Source organism: Melanerpes formicivorus, unplaced genomic scaffold, assembly GCF_026170545.1.
Source record: "Melanerpes formicivorus ecotype bairdi unplaced genomic scaffold, bMelFor1.0.p_v2 SCAF_89, whole genome shotgun sequence".
NCBI lineage: Eukaryota > Metazoa > Chordata > Aves > Piciformes > Picidae > Melanerpes > Melanerpes formicivorus.
Genome location: NW_027142441.1, coordinates 436935 through 455993, shown reverse-complemented (window position 1 = coordinate 455993; position 19059 = coordinate 436935). Strand labels below are relative to the sequence as shown.

At 51.9% G+C, this 19059-nt stretch overlaps 1 protein-coding gene across 1 annotated transcript in view; it reads left to right on the top strand.

Moving 5' to 3' along the window:
* LAMA3 (laminin subunit alpha 3) overlaps positions 1-19059 on the top strand; it is a 192782-nt gene that overhangs the window by 52073 nt on the left and 121650 nt on the right. The window contains 8 exon segments of the mRNA XM_068165489.1: positions 906-952; positions 4995-5094; positions 7848-7900; positions 10155-10260; positions 12854-12953; positions 14189-14345; positions 15615-15747; positions 18695-18837. Of these exon segments, the coding sequence (XP_068021590.1) occupies positions 906-952; positions 4995-5094; positions 7848-7900; positions 10155-10260; positions 12854-12953; positions 14189-14345; positions 15615-15747; positions 18695-18837 (839 nt within the window).

Genomic DNA, 19059 nt, shown 5'->3' with positions numbered 1-19059 from the left:
CTCTCTGCTGTCCTCTTTCCTTTGCCTTGCACAGGGGGGAAAGGAGCAGGGAAGGGGAAGCTATTTGTAGCCCCCTGGTTTTGTCCTGGGGGGGTTCTTGTGCTGGTTATAAATGGTATCTATATGTAAACCTTGTCTGTTTTGTACATATTCATTGCATTCCACATTTTAGATTGTAGTTGTGCTTGTCAATCCAGCTGCAGTTGCTTTCAGCTGAGCTGCTCTGGCAGGTTTATGCTAGGAGGGCCCACCACAGGAATCAAGCTTCTCTTTAGTTCTAAAAGGCAGGAGCAGAGAGAGCAGCTCTGCCTGCAGCAGCAGCAGCAAATGAGCTTCAGATCTGCCTCCATGCTGCAGATGATGACTTCAAACAGCAGCAGCAGCAGGCTGGGCTGCTCCCTTCCCACCACAGCATGCAGAAGGGCAACAAAGCTGGGGAGGAGTCTGGAGCACAGCCCTGGGAGGAGAGGCTGAGGGAGCTGGGGTTGCTTAGCCTGGAGAAGAGGAGGCTCAGGGGAGACCTTCTTGCTCTCTGCAACTCCCTGAAGGGAGGTTGTAGCCAGGTGGGGGTTGGTCTCTTCTCCCAGGCAAGCAGCAGCAGAACAAGAGGACACAGTCTCAAGCTGTGCCAGGGGAGGTTTAGGTTGGAGGTGAGGAGAAAATTCTTCCCTGAGAGAGTTGTTATCCATTGGGATGTGCTGCCCAGGGAGGTGGTGGAGTCCCCATCCCTGGAGCTGTTCCAGAGGGGATTGGATGTGGCACTTGGTGCCATGGTTTAGTCATGAGGTCTGTGGTGCCAGGTTGGACTTGGTGATCTTTGAGGTCTCTTCCAACCTTGGTGATGCTGTGATTCTGTGATTCTGTGATCATTGCTCTGTTGTTCTTTTTCTTCCAATTTCTTCAAGGTGTCAGCAGTGAGTGTGACCCCTCAGGGAGCCTTGCTTCTCCTTCTGTAAGTATCCTCCCATGGCAGCTAACTTGTGTCTTTGCTCAGGACATTCAGTCCATTGCCCAAGGCCTGGAGTCTGAAAGAATTGCAGGGGTTTATTTACTCATGCAAATAAGTAAAGGAGTGGAGTTAAGCAGAGAAAGCAACTTTGTGTTTGGTTCTTTGCTTGTATCAGAGCAATTAGCTGGTGGGGTTGAGGGTTTATCTTCTGTGTATGAATATGCATCCTCTTGGTGTCTCCTTGGTGTGCTAGGATACTAATCTAGGCATGAGATGTGCATAGAAGCCTCTGCATGTCTCACAGATCTTCTGCATCTAGTTTCACACAGAATCACACACACAGCAACACCAAGGTTGGAAGAGACCTCAAAGATCACCAAGCCCAACCTGTCACCACAGACCTCATGACTAAACCATAGCACCAAGTGCCGCATCCAATCCCCTCTTGAACACCTCCAGGGATGGGGACTCCACCACCTCCCTGGGCAGCCCATTCCAACAGGCCAGCTCAGCCCCAATTTATTCTGCACACAGGAATTCCCTCTGTGTGGCTGTTCCTCTTTCAGTGCTCTTGGCTGTAATACAGCAGAGAAACCACACTCATTGCTCAGTGTGTAGTGAAGAAGATCTAGAGGCTAAGTCTGAGCAGTGGAAGAAGCATCTCTGTAGGCTCAGCTATATAGCTGTGTGTATCTTATACCATCAAAGGAAGAAGTCAATATGAGAAGGAATAATTCTGAGCAGTGGAAGAAGAGTCTCTGTAGGCTCATGTGTCCAGCTGTGTGTGTCTTCCACCGTCAAAGGAAGGAGTCAATATGAGAAGGAATAATTCTGAGCAGTGGAAGGAGCATCTGTGTAGGCTCAGGTGTACAGCTGTGTGTGTCTTCCACCATCAAAGGAAGGAGTCAATATGAAAAGGAATAATTCTGAGCAGTGGAAGAAATGTCTGTGTAGGCTCAGGTGTACAGCTGTGTGTGTCTTCCACCAACAAAGGAAGGAGTCAATATGAAAAGGAATAATTGTGAGCAGTGGAAGGAGCATCTGTGTAGGCTCAGGTGTCCAGCTGTCTCTCTCTTCCACCATCAAAGGAAGGAATAAATATGAGAAGGAATAATTCTGAGCAGTGCAAGAAGTGTAGGCTTAAGTATACAGCTGTGTGTGTCTTCCACCAACAGAGGAAGGAGTAAATATCAAAAGGAGTAATAATTCTGAGCAGTGGAAGATGCATCTCCGTAGGCTCATGTGTCCAGCTATGTCTCTCTTCCACCAGCAAAGGAAGGAGTAAATATGAAAAGGAATGTCTGAGCAGTGGAAGGAGTATCTGTGTAGGCTTAGGTATACAGATGTGTGTGCCTTCCACCAACAGAGGAAGGAGTAAATATGAGAAGGAGTAAGTCTGAGCAGTAGAAGCAGCATCTCTGTAGGCTCATGTGTCCAGCTATGTCTCTCTTCCACCAGCAAAGGAAGGAGTCAATATGAGAAGGAATCAGTCTGAGCAGTGGAAGGAGCACCTCTGTAGGCTCATGTGTCCAGCTATGTCTCTCTTCCACCAGCAAAGGAAGGAGTCAATATGAGAAGGACTAAGTCTGAGCAGTAGAAGCAGCATCTCTGTAGGCTCATGTGTCCAGCTAAGTCTATCTTCCACTAACAAAGGAAGGAGTCAATATGAGAAGGAATAATTCTGAACAGTGGAAGGAGTATCTGTGTAGGCTTAGGTGTACAGCTGTGTGTGTCTTCCACCAACAGAGGAAGGAGTAAATATGAGAAGGAATAAGTCTGAGCAGTAGAAGCAGCATCTCTGTAGGCTCAGGTGTCCAGCTATGTCTCTCTTCCACCATCAAAGGAAGGAGTAAATGTCAAAAGGAATAATACTTCTGAGCAGTGGAAGGAGCATCTGTGTAGGCTCATGTGTCCAGCTGTGTGTGTCTTCTACCAACAGAGGAAGGAGTAAATATGAAAAGGAATAATTCTGAGCAGTAGAAGCAGCATCTCTGTAGGCTCAGGTGTCCAGCTAAGTCTATCTTCCACTAACAAAGGAAGGAGTAAATATGAGAAGGAATAATTCTGAGCAGTGCAAGAAGTGTCTGTGTAGGGTCAGGTGTACAGCTGTGTGTGTCTTCCACCAGCAGAGGAAGGAGTAACTATGAGAAGGAATCAGTCTGAGCAGTAGAAGAAGCATCTCCTTAGGCTCGTGTGTCCAGCTGTGTGTGTCTTCCACCGAGAAAGGAAGGAGTAAATATGAGAAGGAGTAAGTCTGAGCAGTAGAAGCAGCATCTCTGTAGGCTCATGTGTCCAGCTAAGTCTATCTTCCACTAACAAAGGAAGGAGTCAATATGAGAAGGAATAATTCTGAGCAGTGGAAGGAGCACCTCTGTAGGCTCAGGTGTCCAGCTGTGTGTAACTTCCACCATCAAAGGAAGGAGTAAATATGAAAAGTAATAATTCTGAGCAGTGCAAGAAGTGTCTGTGTAGGCTCAGGTGTCCAGCTGTGTGTATGTTATACCATCAAAGGAAGGAGTCAATATGAGAAGGAATAATTCTGAGCAGTGGAAGAAGCGTCTCTGTAGGCTCAGGTGTCCAGCTATGTGTGTCTTCCACCAACAAAGGAAGGAGTAAATATGAGAAGGAGTAAGTCTGAGCAGTGGAAGAAGCATCTCTGTAGGCTCATGTGTCCAGCTATGTCTGTCTTCCACCATCAAAGGAAGGAGTAGATATGAGAAGGAATAATTCTGAGCAGTGGAAGGAGCACCTCTGTAGGCTCATGTGTCCAGCTATGTCTCTCTTCCACCATCAAAGGAAGGAGTAAATGTCAAAAGGACTAAGTCTGAGCAGTAGAAGCAGCATCTCTGTAGGCTCATGTGTCCAGCTAAGTCTATCTTCCACTAACAAAGGAAGGAGTCAATATGAGAAGGAATAATTCTGAGCAGTGGAAGAAGTGTCTGTGTAGGCTCAGGTGTACAGCTGTGTGTGTCTTCCACCAACAGAGGAAGGAGTCAATATGAGAAGGAATAAGTCTGAGCAGTAGAATCAGCATTTCCTTAGGGTCATGTGTCCAGCTGTGTCTGTCTTCCACCATCAAAGGAAGGAGTAGATATGAGAAGGAATAATTCTGAGCAGTGGAAGGAGCACCTCTGTAGGCCAGCTAAGTCTATCTTCCACTAACAAAGGAAGGAGTCAATATGAGAAGGAATAATTCTGAGCAGTAGAAGGAGTATCTGTGTAGGCTCAGGTATACAGCTGTGTGTGTCTTCCACCAACAGAGGAAGGAGTAAATATGAGAAGAAATAAGTCTGAGCTGTAGAAGCAGCATCTCTGTAGGCTCATGTGTCCAGCTATGTCTCTCTTCCACCATCAAAGGAAGGAGTAAATGTCAAAAGGAATAATACTTCTGAGCAGTGGAAGGAGCATCTGTGTAGGCTCATGTGTACAGCTGTGTGTGTCTTCCACCAGCAAAGGAAGGAGAAAATATCAGAGGGAATCAGTCTGAGCAGTGTAAGAAGCATGTCTGTAGGCCAATGTGAATCTCCCACCAGCAAAGGAAGGAGTAACTATCAGAAGGAGTAAGTCTGAGCAGTGGAAGAAGCATCTCTGTAGGCTCATGTGAATCTCCCACCAGCAAAGGAAGGAGTAGATATGAAAAGGAGCAAGTCTGAGCAGTGGAAGAAGCATCTCTGTAGGCTCATGTGTATCTCCCACCAGCAAAGGAAGGAGTAACTCTCAGAAGGAATGATTGTATTGAAATAAAGTTGCTTTTAACCTTTGTTCAGTGCAGTTAATACCTAAAAGCAGCTCTTAAAAAGGCTATAAGAGAATTGGAAAGGATGTAAGTTGGCACAGAGAGAGTAAGTCAGACATGGAAGATGAATGCAAGGTGCAACAATCCTCTGCTGATGGTGTGAGACAGACAAATCTGTTTCAGCAGCCTCAGCCTCCCTGCAGCTGTGTGAGGCAGTCAGCTGCCTCAGCTCTTCACTGGTTCAGGCCATTCCCAGCAGTGTGTCTTCATGGAACAAATGAACCCATTTTAACTGCTTTCTGTCACCAGGGCTTCTGTCAATGTCTTCAGCACGTTGAAGGTCCTACATGTAGTAAATGCAAGCCCTTGTACTGGAACCTGGCCAAAGAAAACCCTGAGGGATGCACAGGTACAGCTTCTTCATGGCATAATTCTTTGGCTTATGGAATGTGTTCACTTCTGTGGACAGTCAGCCTCAGTGCCCCATCTCTGGTGCTCAGTGAGTTTCACAGCTCCTGTTAACAGCCTGGGGGTTGTGCTGCTGAATTGGAACAACAAATGACCCATTAGAAGGCCAAGGGCAGCCTGGAGTGGATTAGAAGGGCTGTGGGGAGTAGATCAAGAGAGGTTCTCCTCCCCCTCTACTCTGCCCTGGTGAGGCTGCATCTGGAATATTGTGTCCAGTTCTGGGCCCCTCTCTCCAAGAAGGACCTCAGGGAACTGCTTGAGAGAGTCCAGCACAGAGGCACAGTGCTGCTGCAGGCCATGGAACATCTCCCTGTGAGCACAGGCTGAGGGAGCTGGGGACAGAGGAGCCTGAGAGCTGCCCTCACTGCTGGGGGTGAAGTTGTGCAGGGCTGGAGCCAGGATCTGCTCGGGGATGGCCAAGCACAGCACAAGGGGCACTGGGGACAAGCTGGAGCAGAGAAGCTGCCAGGGGAACAGGAGGGAAAACTTTGTCTCTGTGAGGGTGCTGAGCCCTGGAGCAGGCTGCCCAGAGAGGTTGTGGAGTCTCCTGCTCTGGAGGCTTTCCAACCCCACCTGGATGTGTTCTGTGTGCCCTGCCCTGGGTGACCCTGCCCTGGCAGTGGGGTTGGACTGGATGATCTCCAGAGGTCCCACTCTGTGCTTCTGTGATCCCAGCAGTTACTTTTAGAAATGAGAACCATGGGCAGTGCTGGCCCAAGGTGTGCTCTGGGTTACAGTGGTGTGTATCTCATACAGCCCTCTGGGGGTGTTACTGAAGTGAGACAGGATTGCTGCCTTTAACACTGAACCCAGGACCTGCCATACTGTGTTGCCAAAGAGCTGTGCTTGCATTTCATGGAATCACAGCATTGTCAGGGCTGGAAGGGACCCCAAGGACCATCCAGTTCCAACCCCCCTGCCATGGGCAGGGACACCTCACACTGCAGCAGGTTGCTCACAGCCACATCCAGCCTGGCTGCAAACACCTCCAGGCAGGAGGCTTCCACCACCTCCCTGGGCAACCTGTGCCAGTCTCTCAGCCCCTCATGGGGAAGAACTTCATCCTAACATTCAGTCTGAATCTCCCTACTTATAGTTTTGCTCCATCCCCCCCAGTCCTATCACTCCCTGACACCCTCAAAAGTCCCTCCCCAGATTTCTGATAGCCCCCTTCAGATCCTGGAAGGCCACAATGAGGTCTCCTGGGAGTCTTCTCCTCTCCAGCCTGCACAACCCCAACTCTCTCAGGTTGTCCTCATAGGAGAGCAGCTCCAGCCCTCTGCTCATCTGAATGTTTCCAAGCAATTGTAAACCCAAACTCAAGACCGTTTCTGCTAAACACAGGTTAGAGCCCTTCAAAACACAGCAGTCAATCAGTCACACATGAGATCACAGAATGGCTTTGTATGGATCATCTACTCCAACCCCCTGGCCATGGGCAGGGACACCTCCCACCAGCCCAGCTTGCTCAAGGCCTCATCCAGCCTGGCCTTGAACACCTCCAGGGAGGAGGCAGCCACAGCCTCCCTGGGCAGCCTGTGCCAGAGTCTCACCATCCTCACTGCAAAGAATTTCTTCCTCATCTCCAGTCTCAACCTCCCCTCTTCCACCTTCAATCTGTTGCCCCTCATCCTGTCACTCCCAGCCCTTGTCACAATTCCTCCCCAGCTCTCCTGGAGCCCCTTCAGGTACTGGAAGGCTGCTCTAAGGTCTCCCTGCAGCCTTCTCTTGTCCAGGCTGAACAGCCCCAACTCTCCCAGCCTGGCCCCACAGGGGAGGTTCTGCAGCCAGAGTCCAGAGTCTCAGCACACTTGTACTGAATAACTTCTTCCTCAGCTCCAGCTTCTCTCTCAGCTTCAAAGCATTCCCCCTTGGCCTGTCTCCAGACACCCTTAGGAAAAGTTCCTCTGCATCCTTCCTGTAGGACCCCCTCAGGTCCTGGCAGGCAGCTCTGAGGTCCCCCTGGAGCCTTCTCCTTTCCAGGCTGCACAGCCCCAGCTCCCTCAGCCTGTGCTCCCAGCAGAGCTGCTCCAGCCCTTGGAGCATCCTTGTGGCCTCCTCTGCACTCACTCCAGCAGCTCTGTGTCCTTCCCATGCTGGGGACACCAGAGCTGGAGGCAGGATTGGAGGTGAGGTCTGAGCAGAGCAGAGCCCAGGGGCAGAATCCCCTCTGCTGCCCTGCTGCCCACACTGCTCTGGCTGCAGCCCAGCACCCAGCTGCCTGCAGGGCTGCAGGAGGCACTGCTGGCTCCTGGGGAGTGCTCAGCACCCAACATTCTTTCTACTTTGCTTTTCCTTCTCACCTTGTGGCTCATAGACAGGTTTGGGGTGGAAGGACCTGCAAAGCTCACCCAGTCCAACCCCCTGCAGTCAGCAGGGACATCCTCCACAGATCAGGCTGCTCAGAACCTTGTTGAGCCTGACCCTGAGTATCTCCAGGGATGAGGCTTCCACCACCTCCCTGGGCAGCCTGTGCCAGGCTCTCACCACCCTCACTGCAAACAATTTCTTCCCCATCTCCAGTCTCAATCTCCCCTCTTCCAGCTTGTGGCAGTATCCATCTGCTTCTCTGAACCTCCCAGCAGTAAACCCCAGCTGGTTGTGGTTCAAAGCTGCAGGTTGAGGGTGGGTTGGTTTTCCTGCAAGGTGTTTGGGAGAGACAAAATGCATCTTGTCTTGTTTTTATCTATGCAGCCTGCCAGTGTGATGTGAGAGGAACACTGAGTGGAGTTGGAGAGTGCCAGCAGGTAAGGCCAGGCATGTATTAAATGGATTTTTGTGTGGCAAATTGTTGTAGCAGTTGGTTGAGGTAGAAATCCTGGTACTGATGAATTCTTTTGCACATACCTTGGCAAGGCAAAGGTTTTAGGCAGGAGTTCTGGCTGTCCTGGAGAGGTGCAGAAGTTCTGACCATTTGTCCTCATTCTGAGTTCATGGATTTCCAGTCTGCTCCTTGAAGATGGTAGATGGCAGGTGTCCAGGTACTACAGAATGCTTTGGGGTTGGAAGGCACCTTAATGATCATCTAGTTTCAACCCCCTGCCATGGGCAGGGATGCCTCCTCCCAGCCCAGCTTGCTCAAGGCCTCACAGAGCCATAGAATTGTCAGAGTTGGAAGGGACCTCAAGGATCATCCAGTTCCAACCCCCCTGCCATGGGCAGGGACACCCCACACTAGATCAGAATCATAGAGCCATAGAATTGTCAGGGTTGCAAGGGACCTCAAGGATCATCCAGTTCCAACCCCCCTGCCATGGGCAGGGACACCCCACACTAGATCAGAATAATAGCATCACAGAGTTGTTGGGGTTGGATGAGACCTCAAGGATCATCCAGTTCCAGCCCCCTGCCATGGGCAGAGATGCCTCCTCCCAGCCCAGCTTACTCAAGGCCTCATAGAGCCATAGAATTGTTGGGGTTGGAATAGACCTCAAGGATCATCCAGTTCTAACCTCCTACCATGGGCAGGGATGCCTCACACTAGATCAGAATCATAGAACCATAGAATTGTTGGGGTTGGAGGGGACCTCAAGGATCATCCAGTTCCAACTTCCTACCATGGGCAGGGATGCCTCACACTAGATCAGAATCATAGAACCATAGAATTGTTTGGGTTGGAAGGGATCTCAAGGATCATCTAGTTCCAATCCCCTGCCATGGGCAGGGATGCCTCACACTAGATCAGAATAATAGCATCATAGAGTTGTTGGGGTTGGAAGAGACCTCAAGGATCATCCAGTTCCAACCCCCTGCCATGGGCAGGGACACCTCACACTAGATCAGAATCATAGAGCCATAGAATTGTTGGGGTTGGAGGGGACCTCAAGGATCATCCAGTTCCAACTTCCTACCATGGGCAGGGATGCCTCACACTAGATCAGAATCATAGAACCATAGAATTGTTGGGGTTGGAAGGGACCTCAAGGATCATCTAGTTCCAGCCCCCTGCCCTGTGCAGGGATGCCTCCACCCAGCCCAGCTTGCTCAAGGCCTCATAGAGCCGTAGAATTGTTGGGGTTGGAAGAGACCTCAAGGATCATCCAGTTCCAACCCCCTGCCATGGGTAGGGATGTCTCACACTAGATCAGAATCATAGAGTTGTTGGGGTTGGATGAGACCTCAAGGATCATGCAGCTCCAACCCCCTGCCATGGGCAGGGATGCCTCCACCCAGCCCAGCTTGCTCAAGGCCTCATAGAATCATAGAATTATAGAACTGTTGGGGTTGGATGAGACCTCAAGGATCATCCACTTCCAACCCCCCTGCCATGGGCAGGGACACCTCACACTAGATCAGAATCATAGAATCATAGAATTGTTGGGGTTGGATGAGACCTCAAGGATCATCTAGTTCCAGCTCCCTGCCATGGACAGGGATGCCTCTTCTCAGCCCAGCTTGCTCAAGGCCTCATAGAATCATATAACCATAGAATTGTTGGGGTTGGAAGGGACCTCAAGGATCATCCAGTTCCAACCCCCCTGCCATGGGCAGGGACACCCCACACTAGATCAGAATCATAGAACCATAGAATTGTTTGGGTTGGAAGGGATCTTCAGGATCATCCAGTTCCAGCCCCCTGCCATGGACAGGGATGCCTCTTCCCAGCCCAGCTTGCTCAAGGCCTCATAGAGCCATAGAATTGTTGGGGTTGGAGGGGACCTCAAGGGTCATCCAGTTCCAACCCCCTGCCATGGGCAGGGGCACCTCACACTAGATCAGAATCATAGAATCATAGAGTTGTTGGGGTTGGAATAGATCTCAAGGATCATCCACTTCCAACCCCCTGCCCTGTGCCTCCTCCCAGTCCAGCTTGCTCAAGGCCCCATCCACCCTGGCCTTCAGCACTGCCAGGCTTGGAGCCTCCACCACTTCTCTGGGCAACCTGTTGCTCTTTTGTGTCAAGATTTGACTGTTTTCCCTCTTTAGACTTAGAGGGGATTGAAAGATTCAGGTTCTGCAAAAGGTGCTGGGAGCTGTCTGATGAGCTTCCTTTCTTGCCAGGCAAATGGACATTGCCACTGCAAAGCAAATGTTTGTGGGGGTTCCTGTGACACTTGCCAAGCTGGGTTTCATGCTCTCCAAGACAAGAATTACTTTGGCTGCCAAGGTAATGTGCTGGGGCTCCTTAGGAGAGAATCAGAGAATCACTGAGGTTGGAAAGGGACCTTTGAGATCATTGAGTCCAACCATTGTCCCAACACTACCAAGGCTGCTGCTAAAGCATGTCCCTGACAGCCACAGCTACACTTTGGTTTTGAATGCTTGCAGGGATGGTGACTCCAGCACCTCCCTGGGCAGCCTGTTCCAGGGCCTGACCACTCTTAAAGGGAAGAAGTTTTTCCTAAAACCCAACCTAAACCTCCCCTGGCACAACCTGAGGCCTTTTTCTTTCATCCTTATTGCTTGTTACCTGTGACTGACCCCCACCTGGCTCCAGCTCCTCTCAGGGAGCTGTAGAAAGCAATGAGGTCTCCTCTCAGCCTCCTCTTCTCCACACTCAACACCCCCAGCTCCCTCAGCTGCTCCTCCCCAGCCCTCTTCTCCAGACACTTCCCCAGCTCTGTTGCCCTTCTCTGGACCTGCTCCAGCCTCTCAATGTCCTTCTTGGAGTGAGGGATCCAAAACTGACCCCAGCACTCAAGCTGTGGCCTCCCCAGTGCCCAGCACAGGGGCAGGAGAACACTTTCAGTGGAAAGAGTTTGCTAAGGGAGGTAAAACCTAAGTGTTGGCTCAGCAGTGCTGAGCAGAGAGCCATTTTGCTTCCTGCCTTAGACCTTGGTACTAGAAGTGCCCTTTAGTGTCTGCCCCAAGTCCTGTGTCCTCCAGAAATTCACTCAGTGGTGTTGTCCAGCATGGTTAAAAGTTTGCAAGTGCTGTTCTGTGAACACTTGTGCCCTTGGGAGCCAGTTTGGTAGGATGAATTAAGCATGGGAGAAGCAGCAGAGGCTGCAGAAGTCACACCTCATCATTTTCCTAAGGCAGATTTTGGGCTGTGGGTTGTTTGCAGTTGTTCATTGTGGTATTGTTGTAATCCTACCTCATTGGCTCCACCTCTGAAAGGCTCTGCTGCACATCTGGAGCAATGTGGCATGGCTCAGGGCTTGTGGGTTTGGAAAAACACTGCCTCCTGTCACCTGCCAGGGAGGAACAAAGCAGGCAGCCACAAAGATGGGAAGGCAGAAAGAGTGCAGCTGCTCCATGTGTGGGGAAGAGGCTGAGGGGCTGTCCTGGTCCGGAGAGGGAAAGGGCCTCAGTTCTTTGGAACATTCCCCTGTCATGAAATTAGAGGCACAAATGAGGCCCAAATATCAACGGCCCTGGAGGCTATTTATGAACAGAATAGAGTGGATGGAACAGAAGAAGGGAGAGAGAGAGGGGGGAAATAGAGAGAGAGAGAGGGGGAGAAGAGGGAGAGAGAAGAGGAAAGGAATTATATTAACAGAAGAAGGGAGAGAGAGTGGGAAAGAGAGAGAAGAGAGAGAGAGAGAGGAAAGGAACTATATTGACAGAAGGGAGAGAGAGGAAAGAGAAGAGGGAGAGAGAAGAGGAAAGGAATTATATTAACAGAAGAAGGGAGAGAGAGAGAGGGAAAGAGAAGAGGGAGAGAGAAGAGGAAAGGAATTATATTGACAGAAGAAAGGGGAGAGAGAGGGAAAGAGAAGAGGGAGAGAGAAGAAGAAAGGAATTATATTGACAGAAGAAAGGAGAGAGAGAGGGAAAAATAGAGGGAGAAGAGGAAAGGAATTATATTGACAGAAGAAGGGGGAGAGAGGAAAGAGAAAATGGAGAGAGAAGAGGAAAGGAATTATATTGACAGAAGAAAGGAGAGAGAGAGAGGGAAAAAGAGAGGGAGAAGAGGAAAGGAATTATATTGACAGAAGAAAAGGGAGAGAGAGGGAGAAGAGGGAGAGAGAAGAGGAAAGGAATTATTGACAGAAGAGGGGAGAGCAAGAGGGGGAGAATGGGGAGAGAGAAGAGGAAAGGAATTATATTGCCACCCCCAAGCCGGTTTGGGTCTGTGGAGGAAGGCTGCTGCTGCTGCTTTGGTGTGGAGGAGAGGTCATCCTTGTTGGCTGTGCTGTCCTCTGCTGGAGGAGGGGAAGGAGAGATCCCAAAGTCCAAGCCCAAGTCCTTCTCTGAGCAGCCTCTTCAGCTCCATGAGGTGCAGCAGGCAGAACTTAGGACATGGAGAGAGTGCCCCTCCCGGTCTGCTGCCTGCAGGCTCCCTGGTGATGTCTTTTCTCCTGTCTGTCCTTTTCTCTCCTTGTATTTGCTTCTCCCTTGCTCTTCTCCTGAGCAGGCAGTGCTCAGGTCTCTGATACAGTTTTCAGCCACAGTGTTTTTAGGTCTGTGTCCAGGTGGTGAATCCATTGAACCCTTTCCACCATCCTCCCTTTCCTGGGTAGCTGATGGGTAGAGGTGATCCTGTCTGTGCCCATTCCAGGGAGTCCTTACCCAGTGACATCTGCTCACCACCCCCTCCCTTGGCAGCTGTTGTCTGGGTGAGGAGCAAAGCTGATTTGATCTTTGTGGATTCACATCAAGAGAGATGAGGTTCAGTCTCTTGCAGGGGCCCTGCACATAGGAAATGAATCCTTAGTGATGTTTAACTTGTGCAGGCAAGGTGGAGGGGGTGGGGGGTTGTGATAACTGTTATCAGTTTGCTCTCTGACATTTGGCTTGTGGTCTCTGCCTGCCAGGCTGCTGGTGTGACGTTGGAGGAGCCCTCAGCCCGCTGTGTGCTGCACCCTGGGGTGGCTGCCGGTGCCGGGCGCACGTCGTGGGGACCTCCTGTCAGGAGTGAGTCTGCCTGCAGCTCCTTGGAGCCTGTGTCCATGTAGTCCATGTAGTCTACCTGGGCTTCAGCAAGGCCTTGGACACTGTCCCCTACAGCAAACTCCAGGCCAGGTGTCAGCCTCTGGCTTGGATGGGAGCACACTGCAATGGGTTAGGAACTGGCTGGAGGCTGAGCCCAGAGAGTGGTGGTGAATGGTGCCACAGCCAGCTGGCAGCCAGGCACCAGTGGTGTGCCCCAGGGAGCAGTGCTGAGCCCTGTGCTCTTTAACATCTTCATTGATGATCTGGATGAGGGCATGGAGTCCATCAGCAGTAAATTTGCAGATGACAGCAAGCTGGGGAGGGGTCTGGAACACAGCCCTGTGAGGAGAGGCTGAGGGAGCTGGGGTTGCTTAGCCTGGAGAAGAGGAGGCTCAGGGGAGACCTTGCTGTCTACAACTCCCTGAAGGGAGGTTGTAGCCAGGTGGGGGTTGGTCTCTTCTCCCAGGCAGCCAGCACCAGAACAAGAGGACACAGTCTCAAGCTGTGCCAGGGGAGGTTTAGGCTCATAGAATCATAGAGTCACAGAACTATCAGGGCTGGAAGGGACATCAAGGCTCAGCCAGGTCCAACCCCCTGCCATGGGCAGGGACACCTCACACCACAGCAGGTTGCTCACAGCCACATTCAGCCTGGCTGCAAACACCTCCAGGCAGGAGGCTTCTACCACCTCCCTGGGCAACCTGTGCCAGGCTCTCAGCCCCTCATGGGGAAGAACTTCGTCCTAACATTCAGTCTGAATCTCCCCATTTCTAGGTTTTTTTCCATCCCCCCCAGTCCTATCCCTCCCTGACACCCTCAAAAGTCCCTCCCCAGCTCTCTTGGAGCCCCCTGCAGATCCTGCAAGGCCACAATGACGTCTCCTGGGAGCCTTCTCCTCTCCAGCCTGCACAACCCCAACTCTCTCAGGCTGTCTCCAGAGCAGAGCAGCTCCAGCCCTCTGCTCCTCCTCCTGGCCCTTCTCTGGACACCTTCCAGCCCCTCCAGATCCTTCCTGGCACAGAGGCTCCAGAGCTGGCTCCAGAGCTGGCTCCAGAGCTGGCCCCAGAGCTGCAGCTGTGGTCTCAGCAGAGTGGAGCAGAGGGGCAGAATCCCCTCCCTGGCCCTGCTGGCTATGCTCATGCTCACTGCTTTATGCTGCTAGGTGTAGACCACATGGCAGCTGCTGATCCTTTGTTGTTTCTTTATCTCCTTGACAGGCCTGAAAAAAACTACTTCTTCCCTGATCTGCACCACATGAAGTATGAGGTTGAAGATGGCACCACTGCCAAGGGCATGGGAATTCGCTTTGGCTATGATCCTCAGGAGTTTCCAGGCTTCAGCTGGAGAGGATATGCCCAGATGTCCTCCATACAAGTAAGCTGCCACTTCAGCCAAGGCTCTGGGGGTGAAAGCATAGACCAGGCTGGATGAGGCTCTGGGCAGCCTGATCTAGTGTGGGGTGTCCCTGCCCATGGCAGGGGGGTTGGAACTAGCTGATCCTTGTGGTCCCTTCCACCCCTGACTGGTGCTATGATATGTGTGTGTCTAGGGTACTGCTGTGTGGGTGCAGGGTCAGGGAGCAGAACCAAGGAGAGGATCAGAATGAAGGAGAGGATCTCACTAATCTCAAGCTGTGCCAGGGGAGGTTTAGGCTAGATGTTAGGAAAAATTCTTCCCAGCAAGAGTATTTTGCCATTGGGATGTGCTGCCCAGGGAGGTGGTGGAGTCCCCATCCCTGGAGGTGTTTAGGAAGAGCCTGGCTGAGGCACTTGGTGCCATGGTTTAGTTGATTAGATGGTGCTGGGTGGTAGGTTGGACTTGATGATCTCAAAGGTCTCTTCCAGCCTGGTTAATTCTGCATTCTGTAATCCAAAGGGATCTGATTTACTGATAGACAGTAGGCTGAACAAGAGCCAGCAGTGTGCCCAGGGGGCCAAGAGGGCCAAGGGCATCCTGGTCTGCATCAGGAAGAGTGTGGCCAGCAGGAGCAGGGAAGTCCTTGTGCCCTGTGCTCAGCACTGCTGAGGCCACACCTTGAGTCCTGTGGCCAGTTCTGGGCCCCTCAGGTTAGGAAAGAGGTTGAGCTGCTGGGAGGTGTCCAGAGAAGGGCAAGAAAGCTGGGGAGGGGTCTGGAGCACAGCCCTGTGAGGAGAGGCTGAGGGAGCTGGGGTTGCTTAGCCTGGAGAAGAGGAGGCTCAGGGGAGACCTTCTTGTTCTCTCTAACTCCCTGAAGGGAGGTTGTAGCCAGGTGGGGGTTGGTCTCTTCTGGCATCCAAGCAGCACCAGAACAAGAGGACACAGTCTGAAGCTGTGCCAGGGGAGGTTTAGGCTGGAGGTGAGGAGAAAGTTCTTCCCAGCAAGAGAGATTGGCCATTGGGATGTGCTGCCCAGGGAGGTGGTGGAGTCCCCATCCCTGGAGGTGTTCAAGAGGGGATTGGATGTGGCACTTGGTGCCATGGTTTAGTTGTCAGGAGGTGTTAGGGATTAGGTCATAGGTTGGACTTGATGATCTCTGAGGTCTCTTCCAACCTGCTTGGTTCTAGGATTCTCTGATTGTAGGATTTGCTTTCAGCTGAGCTGCTCTGGGAGTGTGATTTGGGGGTAATACCAAGCCAGCACAGTTCATTATGTTCCCTTTTTCAGGATGCAGTGAGGCTAAGTGTGACTGTGGAACCACCCAGGCCCTCCTCATTCCACATTGTCCTGAGGTACCTCAACCCTGGAGCTGAGGCCTTGCCTGGGCGCTTGTCTGCTTGCCAGGCTCAGCCTGCATCAGGTAGGTGCAGCTCAATGGCACCACAGAGCTGAGCTCTGGCAGATCCCAGCAGCCTGTTCCAGCTGCTCCTAGGTCAGAGCTGTAAAGTCCCTTGAAATGAGTCACTCCTACCAGCCCTGATGCTTCTGTGCTTCAGCTGCTGTATTTTTTTTGCTGTGTGACTGATGTGGCTCTGTTTGCATCAGGCCTCTGCTTGTGGCAGCAGTCACAGTATCACAGTATCACAGCATAACTTAGGTTGGAAAGGACCTCGAGGATCATTGAGTCCAACCTATCAACACAGACCTCATGACTAGACCATGGCACCAAGTGCCACATCCAATCCCCTCTGGAACACCTCCAGGGATGGGGACTCCACCACCTCCCCGGGCAGCACATCCCAATGACGAATGACTCGCTCGGTGAAGAACTTCCTCCTCACCTCGAGTCTAAACCTCCCCTGGCGCAGCTTGAGACTGTGTCCTCTTGTTCTGGTGCTGCTTGCCTGGGAGAAGAGACCAACCCCTTCCTGGCTACATCCACCTTTCAGGTAGTTGTAGAGGGCAATGAGGTCTTCCCTGAGCCTCCTCTTCTCCAGGCTAAGCAACCCCAGCTCCCTCAGCCTCTCTTCACAGGGCTGTGCTCAAGGCCTCTCCCCAGCCTTGTTGCCCTTCTCTGGACACCTTCAAGTCTCTCAATGTCCTTCCTAAACTGGTGGGCCCAGAACTGGACACAGGACTCAAGGTGTGGCCTCAGCAGTGCTGAGCACAGGGCACAAGGACTTCCCTGCTCCTGCTGGCCACACTCTTCCTAATGCAGGCCAGGATGCCATTGGCCCTCCTGGCCCCCTGGGCACACTGCTGGCTCATATTCAGGTGGCTGTCAATCAGCACCCCCAGGTCCCTCTCTGTTTGGGAGCTCTTAGCCACTCTGCCCCCAGCCTGTAGCTCTGCCTGGGGTTGCTGTAGCCGAAGTGCAGCACTCGGCACTTGGACTTGTTGAATGACCTCCCAGTCAGCTCTTGTTTGTCAGATGTTTGCCAACCTCAGTGCTTTCTGCACTTGGAAGCTGTGAAACCTGTGTTTTAGGATGCTTTCTTATATAGGGATGGCAGCACAGAAAGAACTTGGTTGAGTTGCCTTTAGTGCTTCAGTTTAAAGGAGCCTTCAGACTCCAGCCTATGAATTACATTTGCTTAAGGATGAATCTACTCTACCAAGTTACAGAATCATGGAATTGTTTGGGTTGGCTAACCCCTCTGAGATCATCCAGTCCCACCATCAACCCAACCCCACCATGGCCAATGAACCATGGCCCCAAGTGCCATGGCCACAGGTGTCTTGAACACCTCCAGGGATGGGGACTCCACCACCTCCCTGGGCAGCCTCTGCCAAGCCCTGACCACTCCTGCAGCCAAGACATTTTTCCTCAGAGAAGGTTAGGTCTGATACAGACCTCAGCAGCATGTGATGCCTTTTGGGCCCTGGTACAAGAGAAGTGCTCCCCAGCCTTGGCATACTAGAGGCATATCAAGCCTGTATACAGAGTTATCTCTTGCTGTGCCTAACTGATGGGATTTTAGTCACAGATGCTTTTAGTCATCCCTTCAGAGGAGCCAAACTAGACCACACAGATATCACTTGGCAGAGCAGCAGCAGTTCATGGTCATGTCTGGCTTTTATTGCCTGGGACACAGGGAACCAGCTTTGGTCTGTGCCCCTGGGACTTCAAAGAGGAAACCTTTAATATTGATAGGAAGGCTTCTCTCTGATAAAGCACAGCACAGCTGCCTTCCCCTTGTACATCATCCAGCCCAGAAGTTACCTTCAGGTACTCTCTGTAACTAAACACTTGAAGTGCCACTGAGAACCTCCAGTGTCTGACAGGTTTGGCAGAGAGTTGCATGGGAACAAGCATTGTGTCAGCTGGGCCTGTTGTGAGGCAGTGCAGAGGCAGGCTGGGTGGGGAAAAAGCAGCTCCATGGAGAAAGACCTTGGAGTGCTGGTGGGCAGCAAGGTCTGCATGGGACAGCAATGTGCCCTGGGGGCCAAGAGAGCCAATGGGGATCCTGGGGTGCAGCAAGCAAAGTGTGGCCAGCAGGGCTGGGGAGGTTCTGCTCCCCCTCTGCTCTGCCCTGCTCAGACCACACCTGCAGCACTGTGTCCAGTGCTGGGCTCCCCAGCTCCAGACAGACAGAGACCTGCTGCAGAGAGGCCAAGGGAGAGCCAGGAGGATGCTTAGGGGACTTGAGCATCTCCCCTGGGAAGAGAGACTGAGAGCCCTGGGGCTGCTGAGTCTGGAGAGGAGAAGGCTGAGAGGGATCTGATCAATGTCTATCAATAGCTGAGGGGTGGGGGGCAAGGGGAGGGGGCCAAGCTCTTGTGGGTGGTGCACAGCAATAAGCCAAGGAGCAGTGGAGACAAACTTGAAGAGAGAAGGTTTCAGCTCAAGAGGAGGAGAAAGTTCTGTCCAGTGCCAGAGCCCTGGAGCAGGCTGCCCAGAGAGGTTGTGGAGTCTCCTTCTCTGGAGCCTTTCCAAAGCCTCCTGGATGCCTTCCTGTGCAGCCTGCCCTGGGTGATGCTGCTTCTGGCAGGGGGCTTGGACTGGATGACCTCTGGAGGTCACTTCCAAGCTCTAATGTGCTGTGATCCTGTGAAAATGATGGAAGGGGCAAGGAGGAAGTGAGCAGTTCAGAGTTCTGCAGCTCCTGGCCACCTCAGGGGCAGAGCTCTGCCTTTCTGAACCACTTTGCTCAAGCCTGATAAGAACAAACCCAACCCCTGCCTAGCTCTTGCTGTATGTACTTGGATGCACTGTTAATACACATTGAGAGCAGGACATTGGCCACCTCCTATTAGGCCAAGTGCAATAGATGAATTCCTCAGCCCAGCTTACCAAGCCAGCACAGACATTTTACACAGGCCCTTGTTTAGTTTTGACTTGATTCCTTTCTTCCTTTTGCTGGCAGGGGCTGCTCAGAGCAAGGAGTTTGTCTTCCCACCCAGCAAGGAGCCGGCTTTCATCACAATCCCAGGACAAAGCTCTGCAGAGTCTTTCTCTCTGGCTCCAGGCACCTGGAATGTCAGCATCATGGCAGAGGAAGTCCTCTTGGTAAGAGAAGAATTAAGGAGGGCAATGTCTGAAGGCTGCTATGAGAGTGTAGCTCTGCACTTCCTTGCCAGGGAGAGCCCTGCAAGCAACTGAAATTCAGCAGCAGTGAGGAGAGTCCAACTCACAGTTCTCTCTCTTTTCATTTCCTTTCTTCACCTCTGCCTTTCACCTGCTCCAGTTTCTCTTGGCCTTACAGACCTCAAGGCTGTCTGGAATCAGTAT